This window comes from Brassica napus, chromosome A6 (assembly GCF_020379485.1).
Source record: "Brassica napus cultivar Da-Ae chromosome A6, Da-Ae, whole genome shotgun sequence".
NCBI lineage: Eukaryota > Viridiplantae > Streptophyta > Magnoliopsida > Brassicales > Brassicaceae > Brassica > Brassica napus.
This window is the reverse complement of record NC_063439.1, coordinates 23,918,533-23,934,866: the sequence shown is the minus strand read 5'-3', so window position 1 is coordinate 23,934,866 and position 16,334 is coordinate 23,918,533. Positions and strand designations below refer to the sequence as shown.

Below are 16,334 nucleotides of genomic sequence, written 5' to 3'. Positions count from 1 at the left end.
TTATTGGTTTGGTATAGTGCCGAATTGGCTTAACCGGATTCAATTTTACGGTTTGATTGATTCACAGTGTTGATGATGATCCCTTCTTTAATCCTCCGAAAGGCTCGTGAGAGAGAGAGAGGAGACATGGCGGGGTGTGTGAACTATTTTTCTCCGCACGTGACTCTGTGCTCGCCACGTGCCTCTCCATCCCTCTCCTTTTCCGGAGATTCCGTTCATTCTCTTTTCCGACGATCTCCGTCGATCATCTCCCCTAGATTTCAGGTAATCCTATTTTTTTTGGAAGCTTCAATTTTGAATGAGAGATGTTAATTTTGGATTTCATCTTCTTCAGGTCGTTGTGGCGGCTGAAAAAGCGGAGCCGCCGCCGCCTCTGAAAATAATGATATCAGGAGCTCCTGCTTCGGGTAAAGGTACACAATGCGAGCTCATCACTCAGAAAGTAAGTCCCTTTACTTCATTCAAATGGATAATACAATCTCACTGATTCCAGTTATTACCAAACCTTTTTCTATATGAATTTGATTCTAGTATAATTGTTTTTGGCTGTAACATGATGGCAAAGCATTTTAGTAATGCACTTCAGTTGTTTAGTTTAACTGCAAGCTCTTACTATATGGTTTGGAATCGATGATTTAGGATCACTTTTGTGTAGTGAAAATAGTTGATCTTCTTGTTTAATAGACTTGTTATCTATAAACCAATGTGTTCTTCTTTTAGCATAATATAACTTCACAACCTTATCTTCGATTGTAGTTGTATGACAGGTTTAGGTTCTTGATTAGGTAATGAAAATCCGTAGGTTCTGTTTCCGTGATAGACTTCATGCTTGTTTCGTGATGGTTACTTACTACTACCTCTTTGCAGTATGGTTTGGTGCATATCTCTGCTGGGGATTTGCTGAGAGCTGAAATCGCTTCTGGGAGTGAGAATGGAAGACTGGCAAAAGAACACATGGAGAAAGGACAATTGGTGCCTAATGAAATAGTTGTAATGATGGTCAAAGATCGTTTATCACAGACGGATGCTGAGCAAAACGGATGGCTTTTGGATGGATATCCTAGGAGCTCATCGCAGGCTACTGCTCTTCAGGGATTTGGATTCCACCCTGATCTATTCATTGTCCTCGAAGTAGGCAGTTTTTCCTTATCTCTCAACTTCTACAACTTGCTGGATTAGAGTTATGTTTGTTAGTTCAATTCAAAGCAATATAGCTACTGATAATGAACTCGGTCCATTAGCTATATTTGTTTTGTGAAATATGGTTTCACTGGATTATATCACATTGCTTTGATTCTTTTATCCAGTGAATGGAGATGGGATCATTTGATTTACGCCTGCTATGCTTTTTGGGACAGGTACCTGAAGATATTCTAGTTGAAAGAGTTGTTGGGCGTAGACTGGATCCTGTCACGGGAAAGATCTACCACTTGAAGTATTCTCCTCCAGAGACAGAAGAGATCGCTGCTAGACTCACCCAACGTTTTGATGATACCGAAGAGAAGGCAAGTCAATACTTATATATATGTTTCTGTTTTTCTCGAAAGGTTTCCATTCAATCAAATTGTTTCTCAGATATAAAACTCACTCTTTGTACAATTCAGTCTCTGATTTTTTTTGTTTCCTTTTGATATGTTAGGTAAAACTGCGGCTGAAGACTCATAACCATAATGTGAGCGATGTCCTTTCTCTGTACGACGATATAACTATAAAGGCATGAGATATATCATTCACATCCTTTTCATTTCGGTTTTTGCTCTCTCTTCATCGACGAGGGTCTCATGAGGCAAAATGGTACTTTTGTTTATTATTATCATCCAGATAAAAGGAAACCGTCCGAAGGAGGAAGTGTTTACCCAGATCGATACTGCTCTATCTGAAATGCTTCAACAGAGGAACACCGATCCAAGTTCACTTTTAAGTTGAATCATTCTTGGTACGGACCTGAGGAAGTGTTTTGAGCAGATCATTACTGCTCTGACTGAACAGCTTCAACAGAGGGAACACTGCTCCAAGATTTTAAGCTGAATGATTCTTGTCACGGACCTAACCAGCGGTAAATATATTCCCTCTTCACATTTATCACATTCTATTGATACCTCTTGTATCGCAATAAAGGATCTGTCTGTTTCCATTAAGATGAATCGATGGTCTTATGTCCTGTATACCTGAATCCTCAGAAATGTGCTCTCTTCTGCTTTATATACTATAGATTTACTGAAAGTAACTCATTGTGTTATCTTGTTGCAATCATGAAGAATGACATTTGTTTTTTACTGACATTGACAATGGTGATATAAGATGTTACATTATTTTTCAGCTACCTTTTTTCCTAGCAACTTATATTAGAATTCAAAAAGTGTTTGAATTGATCCTACTGAGACTAAAATCTTGATGGGTTGAGGTGGATAAAGCCTTCTATCAATAGAAGGCTTTAGAGATGATAAAAAGGCATGATAACCATGATGATGTGGACTATGCTTGGATTTTCACAAAATGTAATGTAATAGATATGCACATCTTGATCACAAAGAATTAAAATGTCTTCAGCAACATGTTAATGATTTGTCTCAAGCTTCATGTAATAAAGCTTTTATCACAATGGCTACCCCTATCTCTGGTAAATGTCCTTGCCTCTGGCTTTGTCACTGTCACAAGTGCAACTACAGCCCTGGTTTTATCTAAGAAAACCACTTTAACCACACAAGTATTATTGTTGGTCACTGTCACAAGTGCAACTACCTCTGTTTGGCTTATCTTGAAACAACTATTATTGTTGGTCATTTGGATGTTCCACAAAACAAAAATCTCTGCTGCTTCAACTACAATAACTCATGTCACAAATTCTACTATTACAGCATCTGCCATTGAGACAGCGCCAGACCACCCCAAAATGTTGGCAATGTCTAATATTATCTCAAATAACCCAGTCTCTAAAGAGGCTGCAATGTATGAACTCAATCTACAAACGAGACTGTTCCTGCTAACACTATAATACACAACTGCTTAATGTAGCTCTTCCGGTTACATACTAAATTTTTACAGCTCATATCTCACCACACACGTGATGAGGAAGACATGTCGAGCCAACTAAAAAGGTCGAAGAGAATTAATACTGTTAGTAGGCGCAGTGGACTCTATGCCTATAGAAGCCACACAAAATAACATGCAACTCAGATCAAGAAAAAACATTACCAAATATTGTAGGTAGTGACTGGTAGTCATGTGGATTTAAAGGAAATTTAGCTCACTATCTTTTCTAGTTGCTCACATTGCAAACTGGAATTATTAAATTTTTACATAATTAGCCAATATTGTATTTTTTTTTAAAATATTACTACTTATGGTGATGTGATCACACAATATTTGCGTAAGCAGGAGGGAGCGAACAAGAGGCTGTTACAGTCATAGAAGTCGGATACGTACACGACTCCGATTTCAAAAAATCAAATCTCTCGGCGAAGAATCTCGAATTGCGATTGCAAACTATGGCTTCATGTGGCCTCTGGACGCCGCCGTCTTTCTCTCCCCGCCGGAGACTCTCTAACTTCTCTTCCACTCGCCGGCCTCCATTCTCGGTGATCAGATTCGACAAAGAGCGCGTCTCACGAAGAGTCTTCTGCAGCTACAGCCAGGAGAACAACAATAAGGATCGGCCTCAATCTTCCGGAATTCAAGTCTACGGCGAGATCGAGAGGTAAGCTAAAGCCATTTCAGATTCTTCGTAACCGCTTTTTCATCATTAATCTCACTGTTTACAAATCAATTCGATATTTCAGGTTGCTAACAGAGACTGTCAAGCAATCTCAAAGTAGCTCCGCTGGATCCGCCGACTGGTCAGAAGTCGAGGTGATTGATTTTCTTTCGCAGTAGCTTAGCTGTATTGGATGGAGTGATTGATTCGCTGAGCTTGTGTTGTAGGGAGCTTGGGTGCTCAGACCTAGAAACTCGAATCCAAAGATGGTTGCTCATTTCATTGGTGGCATATTCGTTGGTGCAGCACCTCAGCTTACCTATCGACTGTTTCTTGAGAGATTAGCTGAGAAGTAATGATGATAACTTTTTTTTTATATGATTCTTGTATTATTTAAGTTGTTATATGAGTTTTATGTTCATCTTGTGCAGGGATGTTTTGGTTATTGCCACACCATATGCTAGTGGTTTTGACCATTTCGCTATTGCCGATGAAGTTCAATTTAAGTTTGATAGATGCTGCCGATCTCTACATGAATCTGTGAGTGATACATTTTCTAGCTTTTGCTCCTGGAAATAAACATTCATTGGTACTTTTTCTCTCAACAGGTGCAGGATCTTCCATCTTTTGGGATCGGTCATTCTTTGGGATCCCTCATTCACCTTCTCATTGGTAACTATTGTGAATCTTTAAAAACTGATTCAGCTCTCATTAGTTTTTTTTTTTTATCGAGTTGGTTTGCTTGTAATTTAGGATCAAGGTATGCTGTTCAGCGAAATGGGAATGTTTTTATGGCATTCAACAACAAGGTAAACAGATCTATTTATATTATAGACTTCCGAGACTAGCTTTCCAGTAGATGACGACCATGTGATCTATAGTCTGTAGTGGGAAGATATTGTGTGTCCTGTTATGAAAACACAGAACATGTAAAGGTGAAATCTTTATGGAACCTCTAATTTTGCAGGAAGCGAGCTTAGCTATTCCTTTGTTCTCCCCAGTTCTCGTCCCCATGGCTCAAAGCCTTGGACCATTGTTATCACAAGTAGCAACATCCCCAACAGTCCGCCTTGGGGTGAGCTTCTGATTCCTTTGATTTCGGTGATTGTGTTTGATCTAATCGTTTGCTAACTTAAGAAGTTCCTTCATGACTCTACTAACTTAACTCCTTGATGATTTTTGTTTCTCTAATTTTGATATTTGACACATTAAGTAGCTCTGTTTTCTACCTATGTGTTAATTGTGTTGGCAAATAACTAACAACAAAAGTTACTTGCAGGCAGAGATGACCCGAAAGCAATTAGAAACTCTCAGCCCTCCCATCATGAAGCAAATTCTACCACTAGTGGAACAGCTCCCTCCCCTGTACATGGACTTGGTGAAAGGAAGAGAAGATTTTATTCCAAAACCAGAAGAAACAAGACGCCTTGTATGTGAAACCCTTTCTTGTATTTATGTTTCTATCATGGAGCCTTATCTCGTCTTGATAACCATCTATCACACACTACATCATTACTAACCGAGAGACTTTTTGCTAAAAATGTTCAGATAAGATCCTACTATGGAATCTCAAGGAATCTGTTGATAAAGTTCGAGGATGATTCAATAGATGAAACACCAATCCTAGCTCAGGTGCTTGGCGTGGAATCATCCATAAGCTCAAAGCTAGACATGTCTATCCGTACTCTTCCAGGGGATCACGGTCTTCCTCTGCAACAGGTACTGAGCTTAGTTCCAACACCTTGGAGATTTACTTTGAAAACACGAGCAACAGAAACTTTTTTGGTTGCTTTCAATGAGGTCATAATGTTAAAAACCCATTTATATTGCTGTCTGGTCAGTCCCTCCCAGATGTCCCACCAGCAATGGCTGACGCTGTGAATCGAGGAAGTGAGTTCTTGGCGAATATGGCTGTTGGAACACCGTGGGAGTCTGTGGCTAAAGAGGTTGGAGGTACGCTCGGAATGGACTCGAAGATTCTTCGTGCATACACGTCCAAAGATCTTGCTCAGCTCGTCGATGCAACCACATCTTGGATGGCTTCAAATATGGGTCCAAAACTTCTGAGATCATAGTGTTGTTTACACATGTACACAAAGTAATCTAATAATACAGGTAAATGTATAAATTGAAGTGGACGAATGATCATTTGCTTATATATGTATTATTATAACTTGTTTGTAGACATCATTACATATATTTAGCACTCTAGAATGCACAAGGGTCTCTCAACAAGTTCATAGACACTTGTTCAACCAAAAAAGTTAAGCATACTTGGCCTACTCTTCGTGATAGAGATACAAGCCGAGACCAAATCGAGCACAAGCTCTACAAAATGCAATTTCCTCAGCTGCAGCAACCGGATCCTCGATGTGATCGTCAGTGATGGTTACTGTCCCAGTCGATTCACGGTGTGCCTGCATTACATGGGAAACTTCAGCTTCTTTTGAAAAGTGTGACACACAGAGAAAAGGAAGACAAAAAAAAAACCTTGGTCATGTAATCAAGATTATGTATATGTCACAATACGAGACAAGGAAACCGGTTCTTAATGATTTTAACATACGATACATGACCAAGACAAAACAAACATGGATACATGAGCTAAGGATACCATCAGGCTCTTTCCTCTAGGACGAGACACTAAGACAGAACAGAAAGAGACAAAACAAAAAGCAAGAGGAAGTGAATGTGGAGGAGCTTCTTACCTCACCATCAGAGCCACGAATGGTAAGACGATAAACAACGGTGACATTACCATTCTCTGAGAAAATGACGTCACGAACCTCCCCACACCAACCTGAAGATAAAAGAGAATAGATTAGTCTCTGGAGAGAAGAAGTACAAGATGCAACGTTCGGTACAGACCAGGTGCGTAGAAGCTGAGCATCCGATTAGCATGGAACCTACAAACACAACTCCAAGAGTTCAGATCGAGAAGCAGCAACAACAATTAAGTTAAAGATCAAAATCAAGTACCAAGGGATGAAACCAGAAGAAGCAGCACTGGATCCAGGATCGTGGCTCTTAACGATGTTATCAGGGATCTTCTTGTTGAGATCTCGAAGTATCTCAATCAGAGGACGAGTGATGGAAGAAGAGGACGAGAACTTGTCCAAAGGCACTACGTAGTTGGAGTTAGGAACCGCTTTTTTCTTCCCGGCGTCTCCAACTCCACCGCCGCTGCATCTGACGCCTCGCCACGCCGTTAACGTTTCCCGGCGAACCGCGACGGTTCCTGAGAAGAATCTTCCGGTGAGTGCATCGGCGGCGGTAGATGGTGTGGGGTTTTTGAAGATCGTAGTGGAAGTCTGCATTTGCAAAGCCATTTTTTTTCTTTCTGGTGAAAAGATGAACAGAGAAAGGAGCAAAAACTCTGATTTAAGACAGAACAGGAAAAGAGTGAGACGAGATTTGTCTGCTACTTGACGTGCTGCTTTCTTCTCTCTTTGTAGTAGGTGAAGGTGGGATAGGTGGGGAAACTCAAACCAACCCCCTTTTAAAGTTTTTTTTTTTAATATTAACTATCACGCATTCATTTGTTTGCGATTATGCTCTCATAATATTTGACTTTAGTTTTTTATTTACAATATGAATATAATGATTAAGGTAATGAAACGTCTTAAAATAGTTTTCTGATTGAGCTAGAAATGAAATGCTACATGTTATGAAATATGAAATTTTCCTTCTACAAATCTTATGTCAAAGTTAGCTAGGCTAGTTTGAACATTTGGTGGAGTTAGAAGTTCTGTTCCAATGGCATGTATTTAGAGCCTGGAAGAAACTATCCAAGCATGAATACTAAAAGATAAATAAAGCTTTAACAAAAACAAAGGCATAAAGATAGAGTAAGTGTTGGTCGTCCCCAACTTATCCAACAAATCCAAAGTCATAAAACATAATGTGATGCAATTGAGAAAATACCAAAACCCAAATCACTAAACGTTTCCTCTCACACAGAGAGTAGTATCATACTAGTCAATAAGAAAAACAACCAAAAGAAGAAAGAAAAAAACTCCACGATAGATGTCTCAGACATAACAAAGGTAAAACCATAGCAAGACTTCTTCACTCTCCACCAGTTTCTTCATTCTTCACCTGTTATAACACCACCAATTCAGAGACTAAGCAAAGCATTCTTAGCAAAATCTTGGTTTCAATAGATAATCCTTACCTTTCGAAAAGATGCTTCTTCACTTAATTTCCAGTTTCTTCAGCGCGACCTCGATAGCCCACGCAGGCTGGTTCAAGCTTGGTGGTGGACCATATCCCTGAACCAGCGACGTTGATGATCTGATTGATTGCTATTCAGATTCATCATCATCATAAACATCCAAATCCTCATCAAAGGCCGTCATGTCAAGCTGGTAACGAAGTATCCCTCCTATTCCTCCAAACCCTCTGCAAAACTGAGACCCTTCCTGCGACTTGTTCGTCACAAACTCCAGCGCACAGCCGAAACGCTTGTACTCGTTAGCCAGCCACTCCAGCAGCGACATCTTATCCTCCACGTCCAAGTCGTTATTGTCGACTTTGAAGTTCTCAGTGTTGGCTTCCTGCTCCTTGTTCAGATGCTTAATCACAGTTTCACCAGTTGCGCTGTTCTTCAACACGTATCTGTTGATGTCAAGATTCTCCCAAACGATTAGCGTCTCAACAGCACCGGAATCCAAAGCGTTCAAAGTGTCCTCCACTCCGAACACATACTTCCCCGTGTCCTGGCTTATCTCCTCAAAGTACTTCCCTATCAAACGCTTCTCCTGGATGAACTTCACGTTGGCAAGTATCTCAGATGAAAGCTCGATAGCCTGATTGAAACCGTTTTCTCCACCGTACGATACATCCACCACGTTCAGTATCTTTGCAGCAAGCCGGGGATCAAACATGTCAGACTGGCTCAGCTCGGTCTTGAAATCGGCTGAACCGGCGAGAATCAGACCAGACACATTAGGCTGACTCGTCGCAGGGTTGATGTAGTACTGCGTGGCGAGCTCAGCGGTTTTCCTCACGTAGTTGTGACGCTTCTCCATACGCAGACGCGCAAACCGAAGAGCAGACTGCCCTCCTCTCCCGTGCTTCTTCGGAAGATCAACAGAGAACTTGTGGAGCACCTCGCGGGTGTTACCGCTCAAAGTCCCAAAGAGAGTCCCGTTCCCGTCCATCACAATGAAACCAAACTTGTCATCAGACTCCAGCAGTTCATTCAGAGCTTCGGTGTGAAACTTGTTGTCACAGAGGTAGAGAGTGTTGTTGATGGGCTTGAAAGGCTCAAAGTCAATTGTAACCTTCTTCTCCTTGCCTTCGTCGTTGACAATGGTTCCAGTGTAGAGAACTAAACCGTTGGGAGGGACCCTGTTGTAAAGTTTCAGCCTTTGCTGCGCAGAAGTGATGGCACCCAGAACAGACTGGCGATTGACTCTGCTCTTGATGTTGGAAGCAGTTCCATACTCATCGCCCAACATCTTGGTGACACGAGAGACCTGATCACGCGGAGGCATGATGAGTGAGATCATGCTGGTTCCATTACCCCTGGCAGCTTCAAGGGACTTGATGAGCTTCTTAATCTTCCATATCTCAATGTTCTTGTCGTCACCGTGATTGTCTCCCATTTTAACCTGCAAAGACCACAGCACAGAAGCTAGTTAATACCAATAAAATCAACTCGGGAAATAGAAGTGAAACTGAGAAAAGAAACATAATCCTCAATCAATCATATCAACAAGCTCAATTCATCCAAATACCAAAAACTAATACACCAATTTGGTTCTAAATGCAGTAATCATAATCATATAAACATATTGTGCAATTATCGAGATAATCAGTTAGAAAAGAATAAACTTTATATCATGCTTTGGTTGAAAATAAACTTTATAGTATTTTCAACCACATCGTTTCCATATTATATAACACTCTCTTACAGAACAACGGATCTAATATAAAATCTGACCTAATCATGAGAAAACTAATAATTGAACCCCAATTATACGATTCAAGATAATCAAAACAGAACACATGATATAAAAAGTAGATCCCAGATTATAAGTTTTGCTCACACACAATCTGATAAAATAATATTCAACTCATGTAACCTAATTGCAAGAAAACAAATCTGATAGACAATTACACTTAGAGATCAGAAATTCCTCAAAAAGAACACATAGAAGCAATCAGATCACGCGATCTGATAGATCGAAACAATTAGCAAAACGTAAGAACATCGCGAAAAGATGAAGATCGGAAAATCACCTGAAGAAAAGCTTACGCGAAGGAAGGAAGGAGATGGATTTGCGTATTCCTTCGAGAGAGCTTTTTTTTTTCGTGTCTGAAAGCAATCAATGTGGCAGAGAAAGAGTATTTATATTGTTTGTTTATGCAGATACGTAACCTAGTCACCCCAACCTATAACTGACCTTAATGGACTCTCTTAATGGGCCTTAGCCCAATATCTTTAACTTTTCCATTTTTTCATTCATTTGAACCACCCCACCCACACGGAGAGTTTTACGTACCCCCACCTTTAACCGACCTTAATGGACTCTATTAATGGGCCTAAGCCCAATATCTTTAACTTTTCCATTTTTCATTCCCTTGAACCACCCCACCCACAGAGAGTTTTACGTACCCCCACCTTTAACCGACTTAATGGACTCTCTTAGTGGGCCTAAGCCCAATATCTTTAATATTTCCATTTTTTTTTTCATTTACTTGAACCACCCACAGAGAGAGTTTCGTCATTTGTACAACTGTAGAAGGAGAGGAAGAAGAAGAAGAAGGAGCGATGGCATGGAGAGGAAACATATCGAAGTCTCTCAAAGAGCTCAGGATTCTCCTCTGTCAATCTTCGCCTGCTAGCGCTTCCACCAGGTTTCTCTCCGATCTTTGATCAAACCAAAATCTGTGAGATCGGCGAATTCGATAGACCATTTTTAGGTTTTCGATTGTGTATGAAGGGGGTTTTGATTCGATTCAGGACGTTCGTGGAGAAGAATTACAAAGATTTGAAGACTCTGAACCCTAAGTTCCCTTTCCTGATTCGCGAATGCAGTGGGATCCAGCCTCAGATGTGGGCCAGATATGGTAATGATAGCTTAACTACCTTGGGCTATCAATGATAATGTATTGTGTTGTGTTATGTTGTGTTGTAACATCATCTGCATAGTAGTAGTGCCTAACCGCTTAGATGATTACATGAATTGATTGATGTGTGTAACCCCCTAGGGCACACTGGTCATTCTCATTGCTAGCTAGAGGATAGAGAATGCGACTTCTTCTTATATTTTTTATTAGTTCTTGTGTTTCACTTTGATTTGTATGCCAAAATTTATACTTTTATGTGTTTTTTTCCTCTGGTTTTGAGCAGCTAAAATTAATCAGGCCATCTTCTGTTAAGAGAACTAAATCATCTTGAAGCTGTCGTGTGTGAAAAAGTAATAGTACAGAGATCTCTGTGCTCATGCAAATGGGCATGTTTAGGAAGTTGTTAGCTTTGAGGTCAGAGAGGATTATTCAACAATAGTTTTAACAAAAATCAATGGTGACAAGCGTCTGCTTTAAGAATCCGCTTTTCATGACTGTGTTATAGGGGTTAGGTGAAAGTAACGCTTTTGCATAATGGGCCGACTTTTTTGTTGTTCTTGTATTCTACTTTGGCAACTAGTATCATCTGTTTGTTTGTTGTGTCTTGGCTTACTTGTGTGTGGCAGATATGGGAGTGGAGAGGTGTGTGAACTTGGACGGTATGAACGAGTCACAGATTCTCAAGTCTCTTGAAGACCTTGTGAAAGCCGGCGGAGCTACAAAAGCCTAAAAGGTTGTTCTTTTTTTTAAAAAATCTATTTAGATGATCCCGAATAAGATACAAACTTGAAACACATTCAATCTTGACTGTTCCTGTTTATTCTATTACTTTGCAACTACTTGGCTGTCATATCGCCTTTCGTTTTTGTTTGTAATATGATCCTTTCGTGTGATTGTTGAAAACATATTAGAAAGAGGATGAAATAAACATGATAAATGTAGAAGTGATTTGGGGCAATTATAACACTCCTGAATTCTCAGTTCTAACCAAATATTATATTCAATGATTTTGCAAGTTGAAGTGTCAAAATCCTGATTACGCATTTTCATGCCCAAAATCATATAACTTTCCTATATAAAACTGTAAAGTTGCATTACATGTAAATTTTCGTGAGCTTTCCCTTACCTGAAGGCCCCCATAGAGAGAGAGAGAGAATCATCTATCAGTCTTTTAAGAGCGAATCAAGTTCGTAACTGACAGCAAAAACTGAAGGTCCAATCCCAAGGGAGTGTGGCACGTGCGAATACCAAATTAGAAAAAAAAAAGTGATTTAAGAACCAAACTGCTCAAGTGGCTATCCTCAAACCGTTGTCGTTAAGATAGAGAGATTTAGTTGTCACTCAATAAATACTGATAAGATAAGTATATTTATCCATAGATATAGACGCAACAGTTTGATGAATGAAGATAGATTTGGTTTCTCTTTGATGCGGACGGAACTGGCAATGTACGAACCAATCAAAAGCACCGACGAAGGTGATCAATGGCGTGAGAAGAAAGACATTGAGTCCGCTTCCTCTCTCCAGATTTCTTCTCATCACCGCCCTTATCTCCCTTCCGACAAGGAACGATTAGTTTCTCTCGACGTCTTCCGTGGCCTTACCGTCGCCGTGAGTTTCTCTCTAACCTTGTTTTCATCGCTTACCCCTTTTTCTAGTAACAGTTCCAATCTCTTACGTATACTTCAGTTTCAATCTCTTACGTATGTTCATAAACAGCTGATGATACTTGTGGATGATGTTGGAGGGATCTTCCCAGCTATTAACCATTCACCTTGGGACGGTGTAACGCTTGCTGATTTCGTCATGCCTTTTTTCCTTTTCATTGTCGGTGTCTCTCTTGCCTTTGCTTATAAGGTGGTATGTGAATATTGCTACTCTTTAATTAACTTCTTTTACTCTGATTCTGATCTTCCTCTGTTTTTTTTTTTTTTTGGTTACAGAACTTGTCATGCAAGTATGCTGCAACAAGAAAGGCTTTGCTTCGATCCTTTAAACTCCTTTCACTTGGTCTTTTTCTCCAAGGTTTGGTTTCTTTATTCTAACCATGTGCTGTGAAAGTCCTCAAGTAGCTCTCTATATGCCATTGTTATAACTTTTTTTTTTTTGGCAGGGGGATTCATTCATGGCCTCAACAACTTAACATATGGAATAGATATAGAGAAAATTAGAGTCATGGGCATATTACAGGTATATATAGTCTTTTTTCCTTCCTTTCCTTCTATCTCTGCCCAAAACATGTAACGTTCTAGACGTTTTCTTGTTATGTTTCCAGAGAATAGCGATAGCATACTTAGTTGCAGCACTGTGCGAGATTTGGTTTAAAGGAAACCATAATGTCACCTCAGAGCTATCTATGATCAAGAAATACAAATTTCACTGGTAAAACTGTCTTTTATTTTCATATCTCTAAATTTTCACTGATGATATTATCTGACAGGGTGGTGGCATTTGTTATTACAACAACATATTTGTTCATGCTATACGGCTTATACGTGCCAGACTGGGAATATCAGATTTCAACACAAGACCAAGGATCAACAACATTCTTGGTTTGATATTGTTTTCATCTTCCTTCTTCTACATACCTTACCTTAAAATATTATGTACGGCTTCTAAACATGTTTTAAGAATGTGAAGGTGAAATGTGGGGTAAGAGGAAACACTGGACCAGGCTGTAATGCAGTTGGAATGCTTGACCGTATGTTACTAGGGATACATCATCTCTACAGGAAACCTGTATATGCACGGACCAAGGTTCTTATATTTAAATCATGTGTTTTTTTATTCTTTTTTTCTCAATATCTGTTCTTTGTTCGTTTTCATTTGATCTCTTATATCTTCTTCATCAGCAATGCAGTATATATTCTCCACACAATGGGCCATTACCTCCAGGCGCTCCTTCTTGGTGTCAAGCGCCTTTTGATCCCGAAGGCGTTCTCAGGTTTCTTGATTCTCTACTGCAGCAAAATAATATGAGTTAAAATATTATTGATCACAAAGTAACTTGCAAGTTTGTTTATTGTAGTTCCTTGATGGCCACCGTTACATGCCTAGTGGGTTTGCATTACGGCCATATTATCATCCACTTCAAGGTAGATATTATCATTAGTTATTGTAATGCTAGTTTTAGTGAACTGAAGTTAGGGTATCAGTTTCATTAGCATTTTTGTTCTTATCTTGTCTGAAACTTACTTTTGTTTCTCTAAATTGACTTTTTTACAGGATCACAAAAGGCGTCTGAACCAATGGATTTTACGTTCTTTTTGTCTTGTGATGTTAGGTCTCGCACTTGACCTCTTTGGTATTGTCCTTGACTCTTCTTTGCTAGATCAAAATACCTTATAAATCACAAGTTTGCATCGAAATAGCATTAATACAGACAGTTTAGTAATGGTATTTATTTTTTTCCGGTTGCTTGCAGGAATGCATCTAAACAAACCTCTATACACACTGAGTTACGTGTGTGTCACGGCAGGCGCTTCTGGATTTCTGTTCTCCACTATATACCTAATGGTTTGCTATTATATATTATGAATCTCTTGTTTTATAGAAGAAACACTTTGTAACAATGTAAAATGAAAATCTCTCTCTCAATCTCTATCCCCATAGGTTGATGTTTATGGATACAAACGAGCAAGTCTTGTGTTACAGTGGATGGGAATACACGCCTTGCCGATCTACGTTCTCGTTGCATGCAATCTTGTCTTTCTAATCATTCATGGGTTCTACTGGAAGAAACCTACTAACAATCTCGTAAGTTTTACTTCTTTCTCTTTTGTCTTACGTTAATGATTGTTCGAACTCTTGTGTTGGAACTCAAAATGTTCTTGTTTTTCAGCTTCATTTGATAGGAATTGGAAAGTGAAGAAGAGAAAGGAGGTGAAACAAGCGTATGCCAAGAAACAATAGTCATTAGCCATCTTCATCTTCTTATTCCATTGTCTTCCCATATTCATTCATTCACCTATAAAATCCAATCTATTCTAGTTTTGTAAATCGAATCTCACCATGTTTTTTTGCACATTTTCTGCTTATATCTTTATAGTATTTTCAACCACATCGTTTCCATATTATAACATGATGAAAAATTCTTGTTAAAGTACAAGTGGATGCGGTAAAGATCAATGTTTGTATTTTGACCCTTAAGCCGTCGCAGATGCAACTTACCAATCAAACCTTATACCTAATACATTTATATAGATAGATACAGTAGTATGTATGGGTTTATACAAAAGAGCTACTACGAAAACAAGAATTGTTTTCATTAGTGTATTAGTATTGGAAGATTACCAAATAATGAAAAGTCTTACGTAAAGGTTTCTAGAAGTTAAAGGCACTAAGAGGAGGGAGGACCAAAGTCGTTAATAACAATAATATCTAAATCCACTTTCTATTGACCACACCAACCTCTCACACCTCTTTTTCATTATTCAACATCCATATATTATTTTTCTAAATTGAAATATTCCCTCGATCGGTTTCAACCGATATGATCTATAAAATCCGCTAGAAACTGAAACTACATATGGACCACATATACTTCTAATAAATATTCAATACATGATTCAAAGTAAGTTATGAGGGAATTCTTTGGATCGTCAACTACTTAAATCAATGTTAACAAAAATTTCTGTCGTTTTTGTTTTGTTTTCAGAAGTTAAACATTCAAATATATTTTAAGCACCTTTTTAGATTTTATGTAGCCATATTAACAGAAGTAAATCTATTTCAACTGAAAAAAGGCTCAACCATTGTCCATTGAAAGACCGCATTTCCTATATGTGTTGATTTTACTGAGTCCACAAACACGGCTAGTTATAAATACCTACGGCATGACATTGTAAGCGTATAGAAGAACAGTCGACCTTCATGCAAGCATATATAAAAGTACGTCTTGTTGAAAATATATAACGTAAATTCGTGGGGAGAAAACAATTTCGAACAAATATTCAATCAAACATGTGCAGAAAGTTCCCTGAGTTAATGGAAGGTTTAGCTACGTGTGACTCAGTTAATTAATTAGTAGAGGGTTCACATTTCTGTTTATAAGATATATAATTAGAGGGTTTGATTTGATCATCACTAATGATGATATACATCAATTAGGCTAATAGGTATTATCTCCAAGTATATGACTGGTAGTTATAGCAAAAACCTTGTCATCATATATACCACGGTTTTGATATACATAAAAAGAGCATAGGAAAGGAGATAAGTCAAAGATTCGTCCACTAATAAACCCACACCGATTTTATATCTCCTCGGCCACCTTTCGTTCTCACAGGTCCTATTTTTTAATATATGGACGAAACAAAACCTACCATTTATACTATGTGCGCTCAATTATACCATATGTTTTGTCGTCATATCATTTCTCATTGCTCTCTCTCTCTCTCTCTCTCTCTCTCTCTCTCTCTCTCTCTCTCTCTCTTTTTTGATTTTCCTAAATCGTGCGAGTCTCTAAAACTGACTTTCCTCGTGGCGGCCTCCAAGCTACATGGCTCATGAACAAAAATCTTGCCTGTTCATGTTGGCTGCCAGTACTCTTTTTGCTACTCAT

General features: G+C 38.9%; 6 protein-coding genes across 12 annotated transcripts; 4 read left to right on the top strand and 2 right to left on the bottom strand.

Moving 5' to 3' along the window:
* Positions 1-41: 41 nt before the first annotated feature.
* LOC106407021 (adenylate kinase 2, chloroplastic-like) lies at positions 42-2,319 on the top strand. Its single transcript, XM_013847796.3, has 6 exons — positions 42-264; positions 335-442; positions 868-1,131; positions 1,359-1,505; positions 1,640-1,714; positions 1,822-2,319. Exons 1-6 carry the CDS (start codon positions 73-75, stop codon positions 1,924-1,926), a joined length of 891 nt encoding a protein of 296 aa, XP_013703250.2. The 5' UTR covers positions 42-72; the 3' UTR covers positions 1,927-2,319.
* Positions 2,320-3,318: 999 nt separating this feature from the next.
* LOC106410943 lies at positions 3,319-5,912 on the top strand. 2 transcript variants are annotated; one of them, XM_013851578.3, is made up of 10 exons: positions 3,319-3,697; positions 3,780-3,849; positions 3,922-4,046; positions 4,126-4,234; positions 4,303-4,366; positions 4,448-4,503; positions 4,662-4,769; positions 4,974-5,123; positions 5,243-5,413; positions 5,536-5,912. In XM_013851578.3, exons 1-10 carry the CDS (start codon positions 3,489-3,491, stop codon positions 5,767-5,769), a joined length of 1,296 nt encoding a protein of 431 aa, XP_013707032.2. In that variant the 5' UTR covers positions 3,319-3,488; the 3' UTR covers positions 5,770-5,912. The 2 variants fall into 2 exon arrangements, with proteins under 2 accessions (XP_013707032.2, XP_048591257.1); XM_048735300.1 differs by having other exon boundaries at positions 3,365-3,697; positions 4,303-4,503.
* On the bottom strand, positions 5,831-7,177 carry LOC106410944 (DNA repair RAD52-like protein 2, chloroplastic). Its single transcript, XM_013851579.3, has 4 exons — positions 6,674-7,177; positions 6,563-6,600; positions 6,403-6,494; positions 5,831-6,111 (listed from the first exon to the last, which is right to left on the bottom strand). Exons 1-4 carry the CDS (start codon positions 7,021-7,023, stop codon positions 5,974-5,976), a joined length of 618 nt encoding a protein of 205 aa, XP_013707033.2. The 5' UTR covers positions 7,024-7,177; the 3' UTR covers positions 5,831-5,973.
* Positions 7,178-7,538: 361 nt separating this feature from the next.
* LOC106410576 (eukaryotic peptide chain release factor subunit 1-1) lies at positions 7,539-10,076 on the bottom strand. Of its 2 annotated transcripts, XR_007314478.1 has the most exons (3): positions 9,941-10,076; positions 7,869-9,309; positions 7,539-7,792 (listed from the first exon to the last, which is right to left on the bottom strand). XR_007314478.1 is itself a non-coding variant. In XM_048735301.1 (2 exons), exon 2 carries the CDS (start codon positions 9,301-9,303, stop codon positions 7,999-8,001), a length of 1,305 nt encoding a protein of 434 aa, XP_048591258.1. In that variant the 5' UTR covers positions 9,304-9,309; positions 9,941-10,076; the 3' UTR covers positions 7,867-7,998. The 2 variants fall into 2 exon arrangements, 1 of the variants encoding a protein (XP_048591258.1); XM_048735301.1 differs by lacking the exon at positions 7,539-7,792 and having other exon boundaries at positions 7,867-9,309.
* A 290-nt stretch (positions 10,077-10,366) lies between these two features.
* On the top strand, positions 10,367-11,610 carry LOC106407223 (NADH dehydrogenase [ubiquinone] 1 alpha subcomplex subunit 2). Its single transcript, XM_013848049.3, has 3 exons — positions 10,367-10,558; positions 10,665-10,771; positions 11,398-11,610. Exons 1-3 carry the CDS (start codon positions 10,473-10,475, stop codon positions 11,499-11,501), a joined length of 297 nt encoding a protein of 98 aa, XP_013703503.1. The 5' UTR covers positions 10,367-10,472; the 3' UTR covers positions 11,502-11,610.
* Positions 11,611-11,768: 158 nt separating this feature from the next.
* LOC106409170 (heparan-alpha-glucosaminide N-acetyltransferase-like) lies at positions 11,769-14,831 on the top strand. Of its 5 annotated transcripts, none has more exons than XM_048735298.1 (13): positions 11,769-12,382; positions 12,491-12,628; positions 12,715-12,796; positions 12,885-12,961; positions 13,047-13,153; positions 13,212-13,323; positions 13,403-13,528; positions 13,624-13,715; positions 13,800-13,866; positions 13,997-14,075; positions 14,196-14,287; positions 14,384-14,527; positions 14,613-14,831. In XM_048735298.1, the coding sequence occupies exons 1-13, from the start codon at positions 12,170-12,172 to the stop codon at positions 14,637-14,639; spliced, it is 1,356 nt and encodes a 451-aa protein (XP_048591255.1). In that variant the 5' UTR covers positions 11,769-12,169; the 3' UTR covers positions 14,640-14,831. The 5 variants fall into 5 exon arrangements, 3 of the variants coding, with proteins under 3 accessions (XP_048591255.1, XP_048591256.1, XP_048591254.1); XM_048735299.1 differs by having other exon boundaries at positions 12,491-12,631; positions 13,412-13,528; XM_048735297.1 differs by having other exon boundaries at positions 12,491-12,631.
* The last annotated feature ends 1,503 nt before the right edge of the window (positions 14,832-16,334 follow it).

Excerpts from the sequence above, each read along its gene's own strand:
- LOC106409170 (XM_048735297.1), top strand. The coding sequence starts at position 12,170 with ATGAATGAAGATAGATTTGGTTTCTCTTTGATGCGGACGGAACTGGCA. Across the intron at positions 12,383-12,490 it reads TCCGTGGCCTTACCGTCGCC|CTGATGATACTTGTGGATGA; the intron begins GTGAGTTTCTCT and ends GTTCATAAACAG. Across the intron at positions 13,529-13,623 it reads CTGTATATGCACGGACCAAG|CAATGCAGTATATATTCTCC; the intron begins GTTCTTATATTT and ends CTTCTTCATCAG.
- LOC106410943 (XM_048735300.1), top strand. The coding sequence starts at position 3,489 with ATGGCTTCATGTGGCCTCTGGACGCCGCCGTCTTTCTCTCCCCGCCGG. Across the intron at positions 3,850-3,921 it reads CCGACTGGTCAGAAGTCGAG|GGAGCTTGGGTGCTCAGACC; the intron begins GTGATTGATTTT and ends CTTGTGTTGTAG. Across the intron at positions 4,504-4,661 it reads TTATGGCATTCAACAACAAG|GAAGCGAGCTTAGCTATTCC; the intron begins GTAAACAGATCT and ends CTAATTTTGCAG.
- LOC106410944 (XM_013851579.3), bottom strand. The coding sequence starts at position 7,023 with ATGGCTTTGCAAATGCAGACTTCCACTACGATCTTCAAAAACCCCACA. Across the intron at positions 6,601-6,673 it reads TCTTCTGGTTTCATCCCTTG|GTTCCATGCTAATCGGATGC; the intron begins GTACTTGATTTT and ends TTGTGTTTGTAG. Across the intron at positions 6,495-6,562 it reads GCTCAGCTTCTACGCACCTG|GTTGGTGTGGGGAGGTTCGT; the intron begins GTCTGTACCGAA and ends TTTTATCTTCAG.
- LOC106407021 (XM_013847796.3), top strand. The coding sequence starts at position 73 with ATGATGATCCCTTCTTTAATCCTCCGAAAGGCTCGTGAGAGAGAGAGA. Across the intron at positions 265-334 it reads TCATCTCCCCTAGATTTCAG|GTCGTTGTGGCGGCTGAAAA; the intron begins GTAATCCTATTT and ends CATCTTCTTCAG. Across the intron at positions 1,506-1,639 it reads TTGATGATACCGAAGAGAAG|GTAAAACTGCGGCTGAAGAC; the intron begins GCAAGTCAATAC and ends TTGATATGTTAG.
- LOC106410576 (XM_048735301.1), bottom strand. The coding sequence starts at position 9,303 with ATGGGAGACAATCACGGTGACGACAAGAACATTGAGATATGGAAGATT.
- LOC106407223 (XM_013848049.3), top strand. The coding sequence starts at position 10,473 with ATGGCATGGAGAGGAAACATATCGAAGTCTCTCAAAGAGCTCAGGATT. Across the intron at positions 10,559-10,664 it reads CCTGCTAGCGCTTCCACCAG|GACGTTCGTGGAGAAGAATT; the intron begins GTTTCTCTCCGA and ends GATTCGATTCAG. Across the intron at positions 10,772-11,397 it reads TCAGATGTGGGCCAGATATG|ATATGGGAGTGGAGAGGTGT; the intron begins GTAATGATAGCT and ends TGTGTGTGGCAG.